The sequence below is a fragment of the Phascolarctos cinereus genome, unplaced genomic scaffold, assembly GCF_003287225.1.
Source record: "Phascolarctos cinereus isolate Bilbo 61053 unplaced genomic scaffold, phaCin_HiC Scaffold_4;HRSCAF=312, whole genome shotgun sequence".
NCBI lineage: Eukaryota > Metazoa > Chordata > Mammalia > Diprotodontia > Phascolarctidae > Phascolarctos > Phascolarctos cinereus.
In genome coordinates, this window is record NW_027555847.1 from 515,390,762 (window position 1) to 515,409,807 (window position 19,046).

Below are 19,046 nucleotides of genomic sequence, written 5' to 3' on the forward strand. Positions count from 1 at the left end.
AATATAGACCTTAGCACAATATTTGAAAAGAGTATGGGATATATAAACATGCTTCCAATGACAGAGTTTCAGTGTACAGAAAAAAGTTATATAGGTAATGTAAACCTGCTCAGCATGAAGCATCATTCAGTGCACTTGAATAAGTATTGAACACTGGCATCAAGACCTTTTTGCCCATCTGAAGTATGCTCAGGGAGATGTTTAAAGGTAATTCCTTCTCTCAGAGGACTTCTTGGTAAAATGTGCCATACGTCTAAGCAACACACAAAGGTTATATCTCCCCTTCCCAAAATTGTTTTTCAAACCCATGCAGTTTATCATATGGGAAAAGCTCAACAGTCACCTTTTTTAATTTACTAATTTTTCTGTGTAAACTAGATTTTGACATTAGACCATAGAGTCCAATATCTTAAAGTATTTTGCTTTTGTTACTAAGCATAGTAATAAGCATTATTTGTTAAAGTTGTAGACTTTGGGCTTGAGACTCATTTTAAATATTTGATTTCTATGTTTCAAAATTTGATTATGAATTGGAAGTGTCTACTGTCTATTCTGAATTTATTATAATCCATATTAATCCATTCTGAAGATTCCTAAGAAGCTAACTAGAAAGGAATGAAGCTCTGATCTGCAGGTTTGTTATAGCCTTGCAAAACCTTGTCATTAGGATGCCTAAGCTATAAGCAGCAAGCAAGTCAGTTTAAATCCTTCCTTGTCATCTCCGGAAACACTCTAGTGTTGCCGAGGAGGAAATCATTCCTATTTTCTCCAATTCATACTGTAGGTATTTTATGTGACTCCCTTCAGATGCTGAGGGGAGGAGAGAATGGAACCACTATATCACGCCTGCTACAGTATCTTCATCTAATTTTCATGTCTCTCCAGAGTTTGAAGTGTCTGCTGTCTGCCTGCTTCTTTCTTTTGTCTTCTATGTTATGTAAAGAAGTTTTAACATGGGTAGAGGGGGGGCTTCTGTTCTTTGGTATGGCCAGATTTTAAAATAGCTATATAGTTAAAACATACTTTGGAGATGTAAATTTGAAGTTACAATTAAGTTTTTCTAAAAATAGGTTCTGACTTTTTTTCAGAAAGGCAATTGGGGTTAAGTGACTTGCCCAGGGTCACACAGCTAGTACATGTTAAGTGTCTGGTCTGAGGCTGGATTTGAACTCGGGTCCTTCTGACTCCAAGGCTGGTGCTCTATCTGCTGCGCCAGCTAGTTGCCATGGTTCTGACATTTTTGAAAATAACATAAGAGTAGGAATTTGGATTAGAAAATTTTTTTTGGGGGGGGGGCTAGGCTAACCCTGCTTTCTAAACTGGGTCCTTATTGAAATTATTTTGAAACTCAAGACCCTAAGTATAACCCTGTGCCTCAGCTTCTACCATAAAACCTTACTGGTTTTATGTAGCTAATGTCACTTTGAACCCAAGATAGAATTTGAGAGAGAGGTTTAAAGATGCTGACTCACGGGGATCAAGTAGTGAAAAAGGATTAAAAAGGAACAGGGGTACAACTTTGGATCTATTTCTGTATTTTGGTTGCCTGGAAGCCCTTGGAAATTTAGGGCATTGGATTCTCCTAACAATGTAGGATTTTATAGAGTTTTCTGTGAAAAATTCAAGACCTGCTCAGATAATTTTCCTTGGTTATTTTAGGAAAATGAGATTCTGACTGAACAGGAAGAGCTTCTCATTATGGAACAGTTCCTTCGGAGACAGATTGCTTCAGAAAAAGAAGAGATAGAGCGTCTCAGAGCAGAAATTGCTGAAATTCAAAGGTAAGGAAGAGCCTGGAGAAGCTTTGAAAATATTTTCTTCCTCCTTCTAAAGCCTACCATAATTTCTGACCGCTGTCTGTAGCTTGGGGACTTTTATTATGCCGTAGCTCTTTCCTTCCCCACTTAAAAAAATCCCCAAGAGTTTTCATATTAAGCCATATTTAGCTTTCCATTTGCCTGAAATAGAACCATGTTTATTAATGGTGTTAGAATTAAATGTGTATGCAGAAACCTGATAACTATTGGCAGTACCATTTTCTTTACAATTGTTATATGAAGTTTTTGATCACCTTTACCATTCTAGTCGACAGCAGCACGGTCGGAGTGAAACAGAGGAATATTCCTCGGAGAGTGAGAGTGAGAGTGAGGATGAAGAGGAGCTTCAGGTCATCCTCGAAGACTTACAGAGACAGAATGAAGAGCTGGAGGTGAGAAATTGTTTCTGAAAAAAGTCACCATCAGTACTGGTTTTGGAAGTGGAATGTTATAAACTACATACTTACTTGAGGAAGTTCTTTTCACTGCCCACAGGGCACCAGTTCTTAGTTATGGGATGTTAATGAAGAATCTCTGTAGCCAAATTCTTCAGCAGTTGATAAGCCACTTATGAAATGCCAGGCATTTTCTTCTTGGACAAGTGAATGTCTGCATTGACATGGCTAGCTGAATTCTTTTTTCCTCAAGTTTCCTCTGTCCCTGCATACTATTTAGTCTGGCTAAAATGAACCCTGGGGTAAAAATATTTGCATAAAGGAAAGAACAATTTCTTCATCCAAACTCAAGAAAGGAGAACCTTTCTAAGACAGACTAGTAACAGAGCTGTTGTGCCCTTGGATAATAACAACATTGGACCTGAGTTTTCTCCTCTAAAAGGTGAAGGGGTTTGACTGGAAAATCTGGGATTTTATGAGAGAAGTAAGTACATCTGCAAAAGCCCTGGGGGGTTTTAGTGGACTGCAGGTTTAGTATGAGTCACTAGTGTTTGATGAGAGCACCAAATCAACGAATACCGTCTCAAGCCCAGAGCATTAGAGATGATACACTTATTGTGCTCTGCCCTAGTTGGACCACATCTGGAATATTCTGTTCAGTTCTGGGTTAATTTTTGGGTTTTTGTTGTTGTTGGTGATGGTGAGGCAATTGGGGTTAAGTGACTTGCCCAGGGTCACACAGCTAGTAAGTGTCATGTGTCTGAGGCTGGATTTGAACTCAGGTCCTCCTGACTCCAGGGCTGGTGCTCTATCCACTGTACCAGCTAGCTGCCCCTGCAGTTTGTAATCTTGGAGAGTGTCCTAGAGCACTGACTTAGTGACTTGCCTAGGGTCACGCAGCCAGTCAGAGGCTAGACTTGAACTTAGGTTTTCTTGGCCCCGAGGCTGGCTCTCTATCCACTGCGCCAGCTATTTAAAAATACATAGTTGTGGTTCCCCTTCACTGTTTGTCTTTTTGTGAAGGCTGGGTGGCCATCTGTTGGGGATCTCCTGGCTTGCGAATTGCCTGCCGGGCAGCTTCCAACTGGGTGGCTGATAGCCCAAACTTGTCTTCCTTCTTTCCCTCCCAGTCCCTAACCCATTCCTTTTCATAACATCTTGATTTCTATCAAGGGTACCACTATTTTTCCATTCAGGTTCCCAATCTCTAAATTAGCTTCAGTTCATTTTCATTTAACCCTCAGATCCAGTCAATTACCTGCCTCTTGCCATCACATGCTATCTCACATCCTCTCCCTTTCTCTCTACTCACGTGGCTGCAACACTGATTGAGGACAGCACCTCTTGCCCTTTCTAGTGCACCTTAAACGGCTGCCTAATTGATAGTCCTAAAGCTTAGGTCTGTTCATGTCGCTTCTATCAAGAACCTTCATTGGTTCTTTATTACAGACTCCTCTGTTGTGCAGTCAGTACAGTCTTTAGCTCCAGCCTATCTTAGAGGTATGTAGTATTTTATTTCCTCTTCCTACAGTGTAAGTTTCCATCTCCTGACTGCTTTTTATATATACCTGGGATGCTTTCCCTTTTCCCTTTACCTCCAGGAGTCTTTAACTCTGTTCAAGGCTCTCCTCAAGTGCCATCAACTAAAGAACTGGATTGATCCTTCAAGATGTTAATCAAGCCGCTGCCTGACCCCCTCTCCTTCCAATATTATTTTGTACCTACTGTCTGTATCTTGTTCTACTAGAATATGAAAATAGGAATTTCTGTTCTTTGTATACACCATGCCTATTGGAATGCCTGAAAGAGAGTAGGAATCCTCATAGATCCTGTTGAACTTGGGATGTTGTAGAAGGAATTCTTAATCAGGTTGGACTGGCTGCCCTTGGAGGTTCCTTCTTCCAACTCTGAGATTCTTTAACCTCTAAAGTTTCTTCTGATTCCCAATCTAAGATGATACATAGGCAGTGAGGGAGCCAAGGACAGTGTATTGTGACATACAGTGGCTCCTACACATTTGTCATTCTGTAGCCACTCTGACTAGAGTTTGCAGACTTCTGGAAAGAGAGGGAAGGGGTTTTTTGAAGAGACTGAGTTGCCTACTAAATATCCTGTTTTCTTATACTTGGTTGAGGCTGAGAATAAGAGGGAACATGGAAATCTTGATGGAGATTGAAGAGTCTGTAGAATTATAGGCATGGAGCTGGAAGGTACCTTTTTACAGATAAGGAAACGTAGGCCCTGAAAAGTGAGTGATTGGTCCTGGGTGACCAAAGTGGCAGAGCTGCGATTGGAACCAAGATCTACATGTATGACTTCATTTGATCCTCAACAACTCTGTGAGGGAGGTGCCGGCATCATCCTTACTTTACAGCCGCTGGAGTAAAGGGAGGTTAAAGAAGTGTCCACAGTCTCATAGCTAGGAAGTATGTAAGGCAAGAGACAGCTCTGTCCATTAGGGCTTCAGGCTGCCCTCAGGGCCATAGCCAGACAGCAGCCAGAGAAAATGTTTATACTTTGTTATGCCATATAAGACCCCTCTACCTAACTCAGACCTGACAGGGAGTGCTGCTACAGAAGTAGATTTTGAACAGGGCTGAGGAGCGGGTGGCTTTTCAGATTCTTTTGCATCAACAGCTTCATAAGCTCTGACGAGCCATTTTCTTAAGTGCAAAAATGTATTCTAAAACCTAATACATCTAGATGATGGGTGGGACGGGGAGGTGGGATGCTCCTGCACTCAGTCCAAGAGACTGTGAGTTGACGGTACTTGTCAGTTGTACCTTCGGATGTAATACAGGGCAGTCATAAAGGATGGTTTTGAATCCAAACTGAACCTCTCTCACCAGGTTATAAAGGTAAGGTGAGATTTGTTCTACACTTTCCATGTCTAAGGACTGTTCTGTGGTCAGTCAAGAAATGCTGAGTGGGTGGGGCTATAATTAAACACTGGCCTATTTCTTTCAATGATTGTAAGCATGTAGCCACCAGAGGAAGCAGTGTTTTTTTTCCTTCCCTAGTTGAGCTTACTGCAACAAAGAGACCACTGTGTTGAATTTCTTTGCCATTGAGTAACCCTTTTTTTTTTTGGTCCTCATTGCTTAATTGACACTGTTCCTTCTGTTATTGGTAAAGATAAAGAACAATCATTTGAACCAAGCAATTCACGAAGAGCGAGAGGCCATCATTGAACTTAGAGTGCAGCTTCGGCTGCTCCAGATGCAGCGAGCAAAATCCGAGCAGCAGCTGCAGGAAAATGAAGAGCCAGAAAAGCGTGGGGGTGGACCTCAACAGCAAAGAGACAGTGTCCCTGAAACAAAAGCAGCAAAAGAGCAGCAGCCAAAGGCGGCCAAGGAGCAAGCGAAGCCATCGCCCAGCAAAGACCGGAAGGAAACACCGATATGATCAGCCTTTAGCAAGGCATCAGCGAGATGGACCAGACTTAACAAGGACTGTGCAGTTTACTGTGATACTGAGAATAAAAGTGCACACATCTCTTCTGGTGTACATTATGTAAAGAAGTCTTTTAATCCTGGGGATGCTTGTCTCTTTCATATGTATGAATTCTACCCATCAGGCTCAGGTTACGTGAGTGTACAAAGCAGTGAAAGCATTTTCAGGCTTGAAGGGGACAGATGTGTTTTCCAGATAGAATTAGCTTATTTGAAAATTAATTTGCTTCAGTTCACATAAAATGAACCTCAAAACTTTTACGTAATTCTCAAGAATAGTTTGATTGTTTTAAAACCAAAAATGTATTTTTGTTTTCACTACAGCAGAATTGGAGGCTCGATCTCTCTTTTCAGGGGAAAACAAATCAGACATGAATTACTCTATCTGCCTTGTGAATTGATCTGTTGTTTCACCCATCATTTCTGCTTAGTCACTTTTGCTTGTGCCTTTTATACCTTTTTGGTGCATAATGGGAGAGCCATCTGAACCTTTCATGATGGACAAGAATGGCTTGCGCTAATGGGCTACTTTTATATATCCTTATAAATTCTAACTTTACAATTCCAGACTACACTAAAATAAATTTACACCACTCCAGGACTGCATGATTCAGTCCCACTAAGACAGATGTGATCTGCCCTTGATGCTCTCCTGTATCAGTACTGTTTGGCAGCACGAGCCACAAAGAACAGAAAGTGAGGATAGGCCCACTTGTTGCTAATTTTGGCCACACCATTAATCAGCAAATAACTTCATATTCTTCGTGGCTTTGCCATGAAACTGGTTGGAGGCATTAGCCTTCTCCAAATTCCTTTCCACACAGAAGTGGGTAAATCTTTAATGTGACTGATCTTTTACTAAATACAGGTGGATTTCTATTGCTTGCTTAGGCTAGAATGTAATGTCTCTTTGCCTGATTAAGCCATATACTCTCTTGAACAAAATCTTAAATTCTATCTTTCAAGTGAGCCTGATTTATAGCCTCCCATTTGATAGGATTCAGCAATAGAAAACCATTACTTTTTAATAGTTGCTATGCTGTTCTTTTCCTTTATTGATTCATTGAGATTTATATCTAAAAGCAGTGATCCTTCCCTAACACCTGTCATCTTAGGCCATTTTCTGTTTAAGACAGTTATTCTTTTCTGTTAAGAGACTAAATGATGTCCATGAAATTTGTCAAATATTCGACATATGACAATGAAAATGAACCCCAAGAACACTGGTAATCTTTATTCCCTAGAACTTTGAGTATTTATTTTCAGCACCTCTTGGATGTGGTTGTATCCTCTACCTATTGCACTGTTGTGAATTGTTGGCCATTATTTGATTTTGTACAAAAAAACAAAGCTTTGATATGTTATAGAAAACAACGTACTATTTTTTTAAAATCTGGAGAGAAGATATTATGGTGACTAAAATATGGTCAGGTGATGAACGTAAATGTATAAAGCCTTCTTAGTGTTCTGTTACATTCATTTTCTATTTGCTGGCAAAAGTATTTAAGATTACTTTTTTGTTTGTGTAAACACTAATTTCTATCCAGCTGTTATGATTTTTTAATCAGTGTTTCCATTCTCTTAATTTTGGCTAACTTTTATTTTGTGCCAGGACCATTAAGCATCAAGCAAATAAATTCAAGCAGCCATTTGGGAAAAAAATTTCCAATTTCTTAAATGCTCATTTCTTTGATGGGATGATTTTAAATGTAGCTTGTGGAAAGCAAGAGGATGGATTGTGTGATTACCTAAGATTTTGGGGGGTAGGATTAGGAAAAGGACTGGACCTGTGATCTGACTGGCATAGGGCACTCTCCTTATGAGACACCCCCTACCACCAACCCCTTTCACCCCCTCCCAAGCAGATAGGCATTTGTTGTGCAACTTATGCATTAGAGAATTTTACCTGGAGCACTGAAACATTAAGTGACTTTGTCTAGAATCCCCACAGCCTGTGTGTGTCAGAGGCAGTTCTTGAAGTTAAAACCCATTTTCTTTTCTTTCTTTTTTTGGCAGTTGGGGTTAAGTGAATTGCCCAGGGTCACACAGCTAATAAGTGTCAAGTGTTTGGTCTGAGGCCAGATTTGAACTCAGGTTCTCCTGACTTCAGGGCTGGTGCTCTATCCACCTAGCTGCCCCCTAAAACCTATCTTCTAGAACCTTGCCATTCATATGTAAAGATGTCTCCAGGATCCATCTGTATTTAACTGTTGTTTTTAGTCATGCTGATGGTTTTGTGTTGTCTGTTTGTGACCAAGGGCTTAGGTTTGCACAAGCCAAATGGTTAGGGTTAGGTATACAGATATGGCCATGAAACAGATTATCTGTGAGACTTAGTAGGCTTATGTGAGGAAGGTACCATGGTCTTCTTAGGTGATAACCAAGTGAGCTAACTAAAACAAGGTGGCTATTTTTTTAGTAACAAAAATTGGGAGCTAATCAATTTTTTGTAAAATGTTACTGTGCTCTTATCTTGTTCTGCTACTGAAAGTGAAGGATCTATTCACCAGCTTGCCAACAGAATCTATAGGCACTTAACTTTAAGCTTATACATTGAATTAACACTTGCTCCCAGCTATTAATTACCAAAAGCAAATATTGGCTTTGAATAAAAGTTTAGGTTTGACTTCTTTGAACATTATGTAACCCTTAAAAAAGCTTAAGATTTTTACAAATTGTAGCTTAGGAAAAAATATTAAGTTATTGCTTGCATCTTGATTTAATAATATAGAAAATAAAACATAAAATTACATAGGAAACCAATGATAACATTTCCTCATTCAGGTTCATGGACCTTCTGAACTCTACAGGGATCCCAGGTTAAGAACCCCTGATCTACTGTTTCAGATGACCTTTGAAGAATCTAAAGGAGGGAAATTTTCTGGCCTGATTTAATTTTAAAAATCAACCCCCAAATCTATACATCATTTTTTCCTAAAAGCCTTCTACAACCAACAAAAAAATGTGGGGTATAAATGTTGTGTGAGCTAATGCCTCTGAAGGGGTTGTGCCCTAGTAAGGACTTTGTCAGGATCTGAAATCATACCTCAGGACTGAAACTAGACCAGGTCAGAATTGGAAACCTCAGTTCATTAGAACATGAAGGATACAAATAACTAGTTTTTCTTCCTCCCTGCTAAGATAGTCATCTTTAAAATAACTGTAATGTTACATAGTTCTCCAGAAGCACCTAAGTGGGGAAATACATAGAACCGACTGACTGAAAATACTTCTTCCTCTGGGGAGTTTTGGATGGTTGTTTCCTTTCAGTTTTGTCCGGCAGGTAGTAATGAGAAAGCTATTTCTGGCTTTGTTACACACTCATAACAAATGGAGAGTCTGGTTCCTTGTTCTGTTCGAACCCAAAAAGGGCAATTGAGGATTTTTCTTCTCCTGGGAAATGAGTCTTAGTTTTGATCCTTTGTACCCTCCAACTCTCACTAGGCTCAGCAAATGCCTGGGTCTTCTGACGGATGAGAAGAAAAGCTGTGGGGTCAGTGATTCTAACCAGGATATGTGAAGAATTAATCAAGTACATAGTTCTAATATAATTCTTTTACCTAAGTGATGGTGTAGAGATTATTTTACTTTGTCCTTAAATAAGCTGATTTACTAGTTGAGAAAGGAATTGATGATTATACACCATGTAGAATGTAGTGTTCTTCAGACCCATCCTCAGTGTCACATACCCCAGTTGATTTTTGAGTAGGGGGTGATAACTTGCAGTAATTAATATTTCTGCTGAATGTCTCTCTTGTGACTTAATTCAATAAATAAGCACCTAGGGTGTGTGCAAAGGTCCAAAATACAAAGCAATAGTCAAAAGTCTTCCATTCTTAAATACCTTTCCATTCTTAGCAGGGGATGGATACATGTGCCCATGATAAGTAAATACAATGTAATCTGAAGATGCAGATAGTGGAACACTAACAACTAAGGGCATCATGAAAGCACATAGGACCCTAGCATCTGAGCTGGGTCTTGGAAGAAAGGTGATCCGGGTATGTGGACCACCAAGGTGAGATAGGACCAGACAGTTTAGCTGGCATGTAGTGAAGAAAAGAGGAATAGGAAATCAGTGAGAGGTGAAAGGAAAGCCTATTAAGAGTAAGCTGCAGAGCTGTCTTTTAGCTGAAGCCAATGATGATTTTTAAGGAAGGGAATGATGTGATTTGATCTACGTTTTAGGATTATCAAGCTGTTTGCAGGTTTCCTTTGTCTTTAGCATCTCTATGTACAGACCCATGTAGGGGGGCAAGGAAGAGAACAAAGCCAGTAACTATCCTAGTGAACACTGCTGTCTTAATTACTAACCTGTACCTTTGTTGATCTTTTTAATTTATAGGAACTGAATTTTTAATATTTAGTTGTATTCCTATTTTCCAACTGAGTGATCAAAGCACCAAACGAGCAATGAGATGTCTGAGGTTGCACAGTTGTTGACAGATATGGGCAGAAGAGACCAACCAAGAACGCTGGAAGAATGATAAAGCTGCCTTTGATCAGTATCAATACTCCCACACCTTTGGGTCTGTTTTACAGATGAGGCTCAGAGAAGTGATGTCTGGAGCTGAGGACTTTATCCAGATTTCTTGGATTTTCTCCCTTCCAACGGGTCCAGTGAAGGATAATCCAAAGAAGGCGGGGGATTGGGGGAGAGTGGCAGGAAGGCAACCTAGGCTAGGCTGCCCATAGCTTCAAGTCAGGAGGATTATGGAATCACCATGAAATATGAAGCCCATTTCTTGTTCCAGTGGTACAGTTAGTATGTGGAACCTCCCAAGGACATTTGCAAAGATGGGATACCCAATGTTTTGTCATAGTGTTGTTCAGTTTAATTTGAATTGAGCTAAATCCAGTATTTCTTCCCTTTATTCTAAACTCCAGTGTCTTTATGCTGAAAAATCAATGTGCCTGGCCCCTCCAGCCCCCAGCTTCCTGCCCTCTAATCAACATTTCCAAATTTTAGAAGAGCTGAGCTTAAACTCACGTGGGAGCTTTTAGTATTAATGAGAAGGAGCTTTTAGTCACTCAAAAAGAAATCACAGGGTCAGCTAGGTGGATAGAGCACTGGCCCTGAAGTCAGGAAGACCCAAGTTCAGATCCAGCCTTAGACCAAACACTTGACACTTTGTAGCTGTGTGACCCTGGGCAAGTCACTTAACCCCAATTGCCTAAAATTAAAAAAAAATCACAAATTGGCAGTCAGTGTGAGAGCATATTTGTGAATAGAGCTTTGTCTTACCCCTAACTTTTATCTAGTCTTTCAGGGTTTTAATACAAAGGAATCATTTCCTTAGCAATAAAATCTGAAAATAAACACTAACAAGGAAGGCATCCACTCATTGATGAGTCAAGAAGGTGGGGAAAGAAGGAAGGCTTGGCAAGGCAGGTTTGGTCTGTTTCTATTGAAAGTCTGGTCTAAGACCCCATTAGTTGGCAAAGCCTCAGTTTCCCGTGCCAACCCCACCCTATCATACTCCTTTTGTTGATGCTATTTTCAGTTCATTCTCTACCTTGAGAAGGCTGCCTAGCCTAGGTGGGAAAAAAAAAAAAAACAAACAACACTTCTAGTTCCTGGCTGGACTTCTTCAAGGACAGCAAGCTGGGTGAAACAGCAGTATCTGCTTAGAACAACCCCGTATGGGGTCATGACCCACAGTTTAAGAAGCACTGAAGGGGTCTCAAGTGAAAAAAGCTTAAGAAGCTCTGTGCTGGAGTACAAAAGTCCAGTAGCCTTGTCCTTGAGATTATAGCTGAGGAAGAAACTAATTTTCCTTTCATTTGGGTTAGCCACTGATTTTTTAAAAAATCATTTGTTTTGAGCTGGAATTAAGTTTCCTCCAATACCCTTTCCCAACCCCTCTCCTACTGTATCTTGCTCTTTAAGAGCATTACCGTACATGGAAATGTTCTGCCACATTTCAGTGCTGAAGTAGCGTCAATTTTTCCTGGACCTGGTCAGTTAAATCTCAGTCATCCCCTCCATTCCCCAAGGGTGCAGCTGTCAAATGCTTTTCTTCCTTGGATCCTGTGTGTGCCAAAAAAGCCTGCTGCCTCACATACCATACATTCTTGGAACAGCATAGGGCAGAGTTCTGCAAAATGCAAGATTTGCCTGAAGTACCCTATGTACTCAGATACTCCTGATATTACAGCAAAAGCCCTGAAAGCCTTCTGTGATGCATACTCTGCGGTGTCTACTCTATAGTGTATGAAGGTCCCCTTACTTTGCCCAGAAACCAGGCAGTTCAGGAAGCTGTTGGGAACACTACTAATAAGGGAACATTACAAGACTGGTAAGTTTTTATCAAACAAAGCAGACACAGCTTTTCCTGTTTGTACAGTTGTCCATCTGACTTGAACTAGATAAGTGTTAGCTAAGGTTTTGTGGAGCTGTCAGAATTTTCTAAACTGATTTAAATGATCTTTCTGAGTGATAGCTGAATGAGTAACTTTTTGGAAATTTAAAAAAAAGTAATCTCAAGCTGGTCCCCAGTCATTCAAGAACATAAAAAGATTAATGATTGTCTAAAAGTCCCTCTCATCAGATTATAGAAAACATATCAGGAGCAGTTAACTGTAATCACTCCACTCTCTCTCAGGTTTATAGTGAGATAGGTTAAGTACAAATAAATTTGTGATGCTTTTTCTTCTTCCTTTTTTTCCTCATGAGGAATATGTTTTCATTTTTTCTACCTTATCTCTCTTCACCACCCAGCCTCTTAGGCTGCTGCTGCTGGAAGCCAAAATTTTCTTGCCTAAACTGATCCTGACTGATCAGAGGCTACATTCGGTTCCAAAACCCTTCGCTGTCTTCAGGAGTTCAGCTCCTGTTCCCCATGTTCAGCTTAGCTCCTGTTTCCCCATAACATGCCTGAAAAAGGTAGAGCAAGTTACATCTAGACCAGTCTTTAGGGCACATGTGACTAATTGTTAAGGGGCTGTCCTTTTAAAAACCTTTCATTTCAATTGTGCTTACTCTCAAACTAAGCCTAAGTTGAGATGCTCAGAATAGCAGATTTAGAGCTGGAAGAGATCTTAAAAGATCTAGTCCAATCCTCTCCTCATTTTACAGAAGAAAAAGACAAGGCTGAGAGAAATCAACTTGCCCAAAGTTACTTACTTAAGTAGAAGCCACATATGAGCACAGCTATTCTGAATTCCCAGTGATTGCTCTTTCCATATATATTGCCTCTCAATTAAGGCTGCATATCATTTAGCAAGACCTTTGAAGTATTTACTGTATTGATTTAAGTGAAGGTCCTTTAGGTATTTAAGATTAAGAAAAATTTGGCACTTCTTGACATTTATAGATGGTCAACATGTAACAGCCTAGGATTGGAAACATGAGTTTTAAGTTTTCCCTCCTCAACCCTCCCACCTCCTAGTTTCCTTCAAGAATCAGTTCAAATCCCGTCTCATACAGTACAGGAGGCCTTTATCAATTTCTCCCTTTCCTCCTGCTTTGCAACATTTGCATGCTGTCTCCCCACAAGACTGTAAGTACCTTACAGGCAGGCACCATATAATATTCCATGCTTAGCACTGGGCCTGGAAAATAGCAGGCGCTTAATAAATACTTGTTGATTAATGTAGTACTAAGAATGGTGATGTTACCTTGGGGATGTAATTTCTCTGCCTTTTTATAAAAAGGAATTGTTACAGCTGTTTATGACTATCACTAAGAATGTTGGGGAAAGGGTATCATACACTGTTTTGCCTTATAAGCAGGAAAATTAACAATACACCAATAAATAAGCTCTAGGAAACTAATCAGATGTCACTAGTAAATAGATGGATTGAAAATTCAAAATGAGGGACCCTAGAGTGTATAATTAATTACTGGGATGTTAGCTGCATGTTAGCTACCATAGCAGAGTGAGGTGGTATAGATAAATGCTCCTTAAATATGCCTTAAATACAGAAAATATCTATACTCCCTTCCCTGTGTGTATCTCCAAATTGTTTGGGGGACTTTTCAGCTGTTCCAGCTGTGTGGATCAGTAATTGGGCAGACCCAGAGGACCTGTTATGTCTGTTTCTATTGCTACTCTAGCATTTCCTGTAGGACTTGTGAGCTATCAGATTCCAAAAGAATCCAGAACCTGGCCCTCCCAATTTGGGTTCTTCAAACTAGGAGTAAAAAATCCATCAAGTAAACAAAGGTACTTGTGACACATCTGACTTTTCTCTTTAATCTTGTGGACCACCTCGAGTCTGGTATTAGAAGGGTTAAGATTCCAGTGATGCCACTGCTGGGCTGCCAGAAATACTAAAGGACAAAGACTATCTCTTCACATAAATTTTTAGAGGCTTGGACAAAATACTAAACTACTTAAGGCAAATAAGGTTTTAATTAATCTAGTTCCCCATATTGTACAGATCATCAATCAAATTTATTTCCAAGTGTCTAAAACCAGCCAAGAGTATGTACATCTTATTAATAAATTTTATTTGGACAAGTGGAGAACAACTTGTGTCACAACAAAAGTTTTAAACCACATGATTAAAGACTGCGGTGCTCCCCAGAGTGGTCACAGGTATGTACAGTATGGGAAGAACAAAGCTGCACCTCAGAGCTGATCATGATCCAGTTAAAAATACCTGACATATAGTACACGTGCTAATAAATTTCCTTCAGGTCATGACCAGCATGAAAAAAAAGTAGGACATAGGTATTCAGCAAAGGTTTCTGCTAATGGATACAGCAATATGCTGCATTTAAGAGTTAAAATCAGATTCTAGTTTAGTGTTAGCATCAAGCCCTTAAGAGAAATCCAAACATTTCTATTTTCCCAATTTACACACTTCAAAAACTATTCACACTTACTCAGGATGGGGCCAGGCAGCAAGCCATAGCACCCCAATCAGGTCCTTGCCTGGATAAAAATGTTTAGAGCTAATACTGGAGGCCTCTTTTACATCCTGTTACAACATATCTGCCTTTCTGGCTATGAGAATTTCATCTACTGGTTGCTAAAGTAAAACTTGCTAAGTTAACTCCTGAGGAGAAAACAATGCAGGTTTTGGGACTGTCATCCCTTCCAAAATGCTCTGCCAATTCAAGTTTCATTCATTCAGGAAGACAGAAGGATTTAAGGCTTTGGTGACAAGTATAATCCTCTGAGAAATCAGTATTTCCTAAAGTCAAGATGAGCTAGTTTACCACACTTTCTCTTGACTTTTAAGATCCCTGGCGTCAGGTGGAGGTAACTGGCACCTGTAGTTAAGTCTGGCAAGAGAGGGAAATCTTTCCTCCTTCAGAAAAGGCTGTCCCAGATCATCCATGTGAGGAGCACTTGTGGAGTTTAAGCAGAAGAGACAATGAGACTTGGGCTCTTTAATAAGTTGAAGAAGCTGTACTCATAGCATCTTCAGCAATTTTGTTACTGGAAGGGTGAATGCTTGCAAAATATTTGACATCACTGTCACTATCCATCTGAAGAGCCATAATTGTTTGTTCCACAGCTTCCTGATGAGAGTTAGCAGAACTTAAGAAATACTCTGTAAATGAAAACAAAATAAGTACAACAATATTTAATGTTTTGCAAGTGCAAATTCTGAAAATGTCTGCTGCATAATTTGGAAGGATTCTAATAAAGTGACTCAATTGAGATTCATTCTTCTGCTAGGCATTTACTCCTGGTAAAAGTCAATGATAACAACAGAAGCCCTACATACACCAAAATATTTGGAGCAGCACTTTATGCAGTAGTAAAGATCTGGAAACAAAATCCATACCTACCACTTGGGAAATGGCTGAACAAATTGTGGAACATGAATATAGTGGACTATGACTGTGCTGAAAGAAATGGTATGTATAAATACTAAGGACAGGCATGGGAAGTCACATGAACTGAGAGGCAAAACGAAATATGCAGAAGCAAGGAAAGAGTGAGCACAGTGATTACAGCATGTAAATGGAGAGAACAGCATCAGAACCACTAAAACAGAATGCTGAGCAATTATTATGACCAAGCCTGGCTCTAAAGAGAGATTAAAAAAGGTACCTCACCTCCCTCCTCTTTTCAAGGGGGGGGGGGAGGATGTGGTTTTGAAACACCATGGATAAGGTCAGGCTCTTTCTATATACTGGTTAATTTGCTATTTCCCCCCCTTTTTCTTGTCAAACAAGATGGTTGTCTGGGAGGGGAAAAGGGTTCAGGTATACTGGGAAAAGCAGAGGATGTAAAAGGAAAAAGAAATAAACTAGAAATCTGTTTTTAAAATCTGATGTAGTTATCATTAAAATATGGATGCTCATTAAGATAAAAACCAAGTGTCAGTTCTTTCAATGAAATCTTCAAGCTTCATAATTACTTGTTAGCTGTACTGGAAAAAAGGTTCTATTCCAGATATATGGTTTGGAATAGATGGCTCCTGAGAACCCTTCCAGCTCTGAAATCCTATGATAAGGTTTCTCTCTGATGAATTCTGAATTATGTGTCACATACTAAGTGACTATGCCAAGGACCTATGAGTTTTGTGTCAATCACAACCTCTCTGTGACTTTTGTACTAAGTTTCCAGGGGTTGCCTCAAACATAAAGCTTGAGGGACTCGTCTAGGAGTCACCCAGCTAGTATCAGAGGTGAGTGTTGAACTTGGGTCTTCCTGCCTCCAAGCCCAGAACTCTATCCATCTTTGCCATCCTGACAGTAAACTGGTATCATGTGGAAATTGCCAAACAACCTGGAGATTTTTTTTAACTATGATTTTAAAGTGATCTGTCTGCTAAATGCATACTTCCTTATTATTATTCAAAACTAAGTCATACTAGTAGATTTGATATATTCCAATTATTGTGAAAAGACTTTTAAAGACATAATTTGGCAGAGTAAATGATAGAAGAGTCTTTTTGTTGCTTTTTTCATAGGAAATTCAGTTAATTATTCAAGTTCTCCTTACTTTGACCTAATATAGCAAGTTTTAGAAGCAATGAATTCTTCCCTGCAGCTGTATGAGAACATCAGGAATAGTTTTTTCTACCTCAACAGAAGAGATACACTATTTTAAAGTTCCTCAAAGGATAATATTATACCTTTATTTCTTCTTTACTGTTTAATGAAAGCAATCATATCTAGTTGTCTGAATTTCAAGCACAGAAAACCAAACACTTTTCATCTACACTCTTCATTGAGCTCTAATCTTGTACAAGGCACTGTCTAGGTACTATGGAAGATAAAGATATCAGCTCCTGACCTTAAAATATCTGATGTAAGAAACAAAAATCAGTATCTTGACAGCAAGAATAATGTAAGTACATATGGGCTTGAACTGAATGAGCAAAATGGTATTGAGTGTACTGATGGCAAAGCTGTATACATTTTGTAGACTATGCCAGGCCTATATATTTCCTAGGTCCTCCCCTTCCACCAAGTGACTACTTATACCAATAACCACACATCTCTTCACAAAAGACTGTGGCCAATGTACAATCTCTGCTACTGGGATCCTTAAGAATATAAATTGCTGGGGATAGTGAAACCAAGTAAGCCTGAAAAAATAAGCTGACTACTCCAACTGGAGAATAAGGTCAGGAACTGCTACTCTATTTTGTAACAGAACACTTCTTCAAGGTGCAGAGTTTTGCATTTCCCCATGATTAAATTATAATTATTGAGTAGACATGAAGCAATTGTCTACAGACAGAAAGAAAACAGAAAATTCACTATTTGTTGAATTGAACTGACATATAGAGGGAAAACAGGACAGACCAAAAGAACAAGTTGCCATATTAAATGGGTTGTGCCACAAGTTCTGCATATTGAAGTATATACATGACAAAGATAACATTCAGTATCGTTCTGAACATGTCCAAAACTGAACTTATTATCCTTTCCCCCCAAACCACCCCTCTTCCTAAGTGTCAAGAGTACCGCCCTGAGTCACCCAGGCTTATTACTTACATCCTCAACTTCTCGTTCTCATCCCCGCCCTCCTAATCAGCTCTCAAATTCAAATTCTGTTCAATGTATCTAATAGCTTTCAGGTACACCTTCCTTCCTGACACCGTCACCACCTTGGAGCAGACCCTCATGCCTTGGACTTAGTACAATAGTCTGCTGGTTGGTTTTCCTGTCTCAAGGCTCTCCCTACTCAATTGTCAAGTCTGACTATGTCACAACTCTTCTCTGCCTCCCCCCCCATTAGTCAATTCCAGTGGACACCAGTTGCCTCCATGATTGAACATAAAGCCTTTTTTTTTGACCTTTAAAACCCTCCACAATCTGGCCCTCTTCTTTTCTTTCTCACAGTCTTCTTATACCTTACTCCTCCTTCTCTCAGTGACATGGGCCTTCTTGCTGTCCTCAGCACACAGTACTCCCCCTCTGAATTCCAGGCATTTTAATTGGCTGTCCCCAAGGCCTGACATTCTTTCCCACCTCATCTCCACCTCCTGGCTTTCCTGGCTTCCTTCAAGTCTCATCTAAAGTCCCACTTTTTGGAAGACACCTTGCCTGACTGCCATTAATCCTAGTGCCTTCCCTTTAAGACTGTCTTCAATTTACCCTTTTATATATATTATTTGTAAATGATGTTTACAGACTGTCTCTCCCATTAGATTGTGAACTCCTTGAGGGCAGGACTCTGTTTGGCCTGCTTTTGGATCTTTAACCCTCAGCACAGTGTCCCACACATAGCAGACACTTAATAAATAAATGCTTGTTGACTTGATTGCTTCTTGATAGTCACTTACTCAAACAGTTATGCAAAATGAAAAAAACCCACCATCACCACCACCAACCTTTTTCTAAGAGAGTTTGTCTTAATGTTTTTGCAAGTAGTACTCGAACATTTGGAACACTATCATTTGCTAAATTTAACAAATGTGGCATCAGATGCACAGCAAACTGGTCCATAGGAAGGCAGTCATCCTCAATGACAGTCTGGTAAGAAAAAAGTACTATTTTAGATTTCTGGATAATTTTAGAATTGAGAGCATACAAGTTATGGTGTTGGTCCATAAAATCTTTTGGTATCTTTTAGACCCATCTTTTTAAAAGTGCTGCCCATTTTACATTCAAATCACAGTACACCTGGGGAACAGAGCCCCAATGGAGAAACTGCGATAACTTTAAAACAAATCCTGCAAAATTTAGGGGACCCGAATTTTCAGGAATCTTATGGATATCTGCAGCAACAAAGACTGACTGCCAACCCTCACCTCCTGTGCCAACAGATGGCAAAACGATGCTGGCAACTATGGGAACTGTTTCTTCTGACTACAGGAATTATTTCGATGATTAAGTGGGTCACTCGGAACCCGTAATACTGAAAGCTATAGCATGTGAAAGTACTGCTTATTAAGAACAGAGGAGGTAGAGAAGAAAGGTTTACCATAAAAGGACAGGCAAAAAGTAGATACAAGAAGACCCC

General features: G+C 39.7%; 2 protein-coding genes across 6 annotated transcripts in view; one reads left to right on the forward strand and one right to left on the reverse strand.

Moving 5' to 3' along the window:
• Nucleotides 1-7,328, forward strand: part of RALBP1 (ralA binding protein 1) — a 53,414-nt gene extending 46,086 nt beyond the window's left edge. For both annotated transcript variants that reach the window (XM_020985543.2, XM_020985544.2), the window contains exons 8-10: nucleotides 1,660-1,781; nucleotides 2,086-2,209; nucleotides 5,348-7,328. In XM_020985543.2, the coding sequence (XP_020841202.1) occupies nucleotides 1,660-1,781; nucleotides 2,086-2,209; nucleotides 5,348-5,617 (516 nt within the window). In that variant the 3' untranslated portion in view covers nucleotides 5,618-7,328. The remainder of the gene's footprint in view (nucleotides 1-1,659; nucleotides 1,782-2,085; nucleotides 2,210-5,347) is intronic.
• A 6,774-nt stretch (nucleotides 7,329-14,102) lies between these two features.
• The window catches only part of PPP4R1 (protein phosphatase 4 regulatory subunit 1), a 77,389-nt gene continuing 72,445 nt past the window's right edge, over nucleotides 14,103-19,046 (reverse strand). For 3 of the 4 annotated variants that reach the window (XM_078153518.1, XM_020985540.2, XM_020985538.2), the window contains 2 exons: nucleotides 18,415-18,556; nucleotides 14,103-15,171 (listed from right to left, as the gene is read on the reverse strand). In XM_078153518.1, coding sequence (XP_078009644.1) covers nucleotides 15,008-15,171; nucleotides 18,415-18,556 — 306 coding nt within the window. In that variant the 3' untranslated portion in view covers nucleotides 14,103-15,007. The remainder of the gene's footprint in view (nucleotides 15,172-18,414; nucleotides 18,557-19,046) is intronic. The other variant, XM_020985542.2, reaches the window with a different exon arrangement.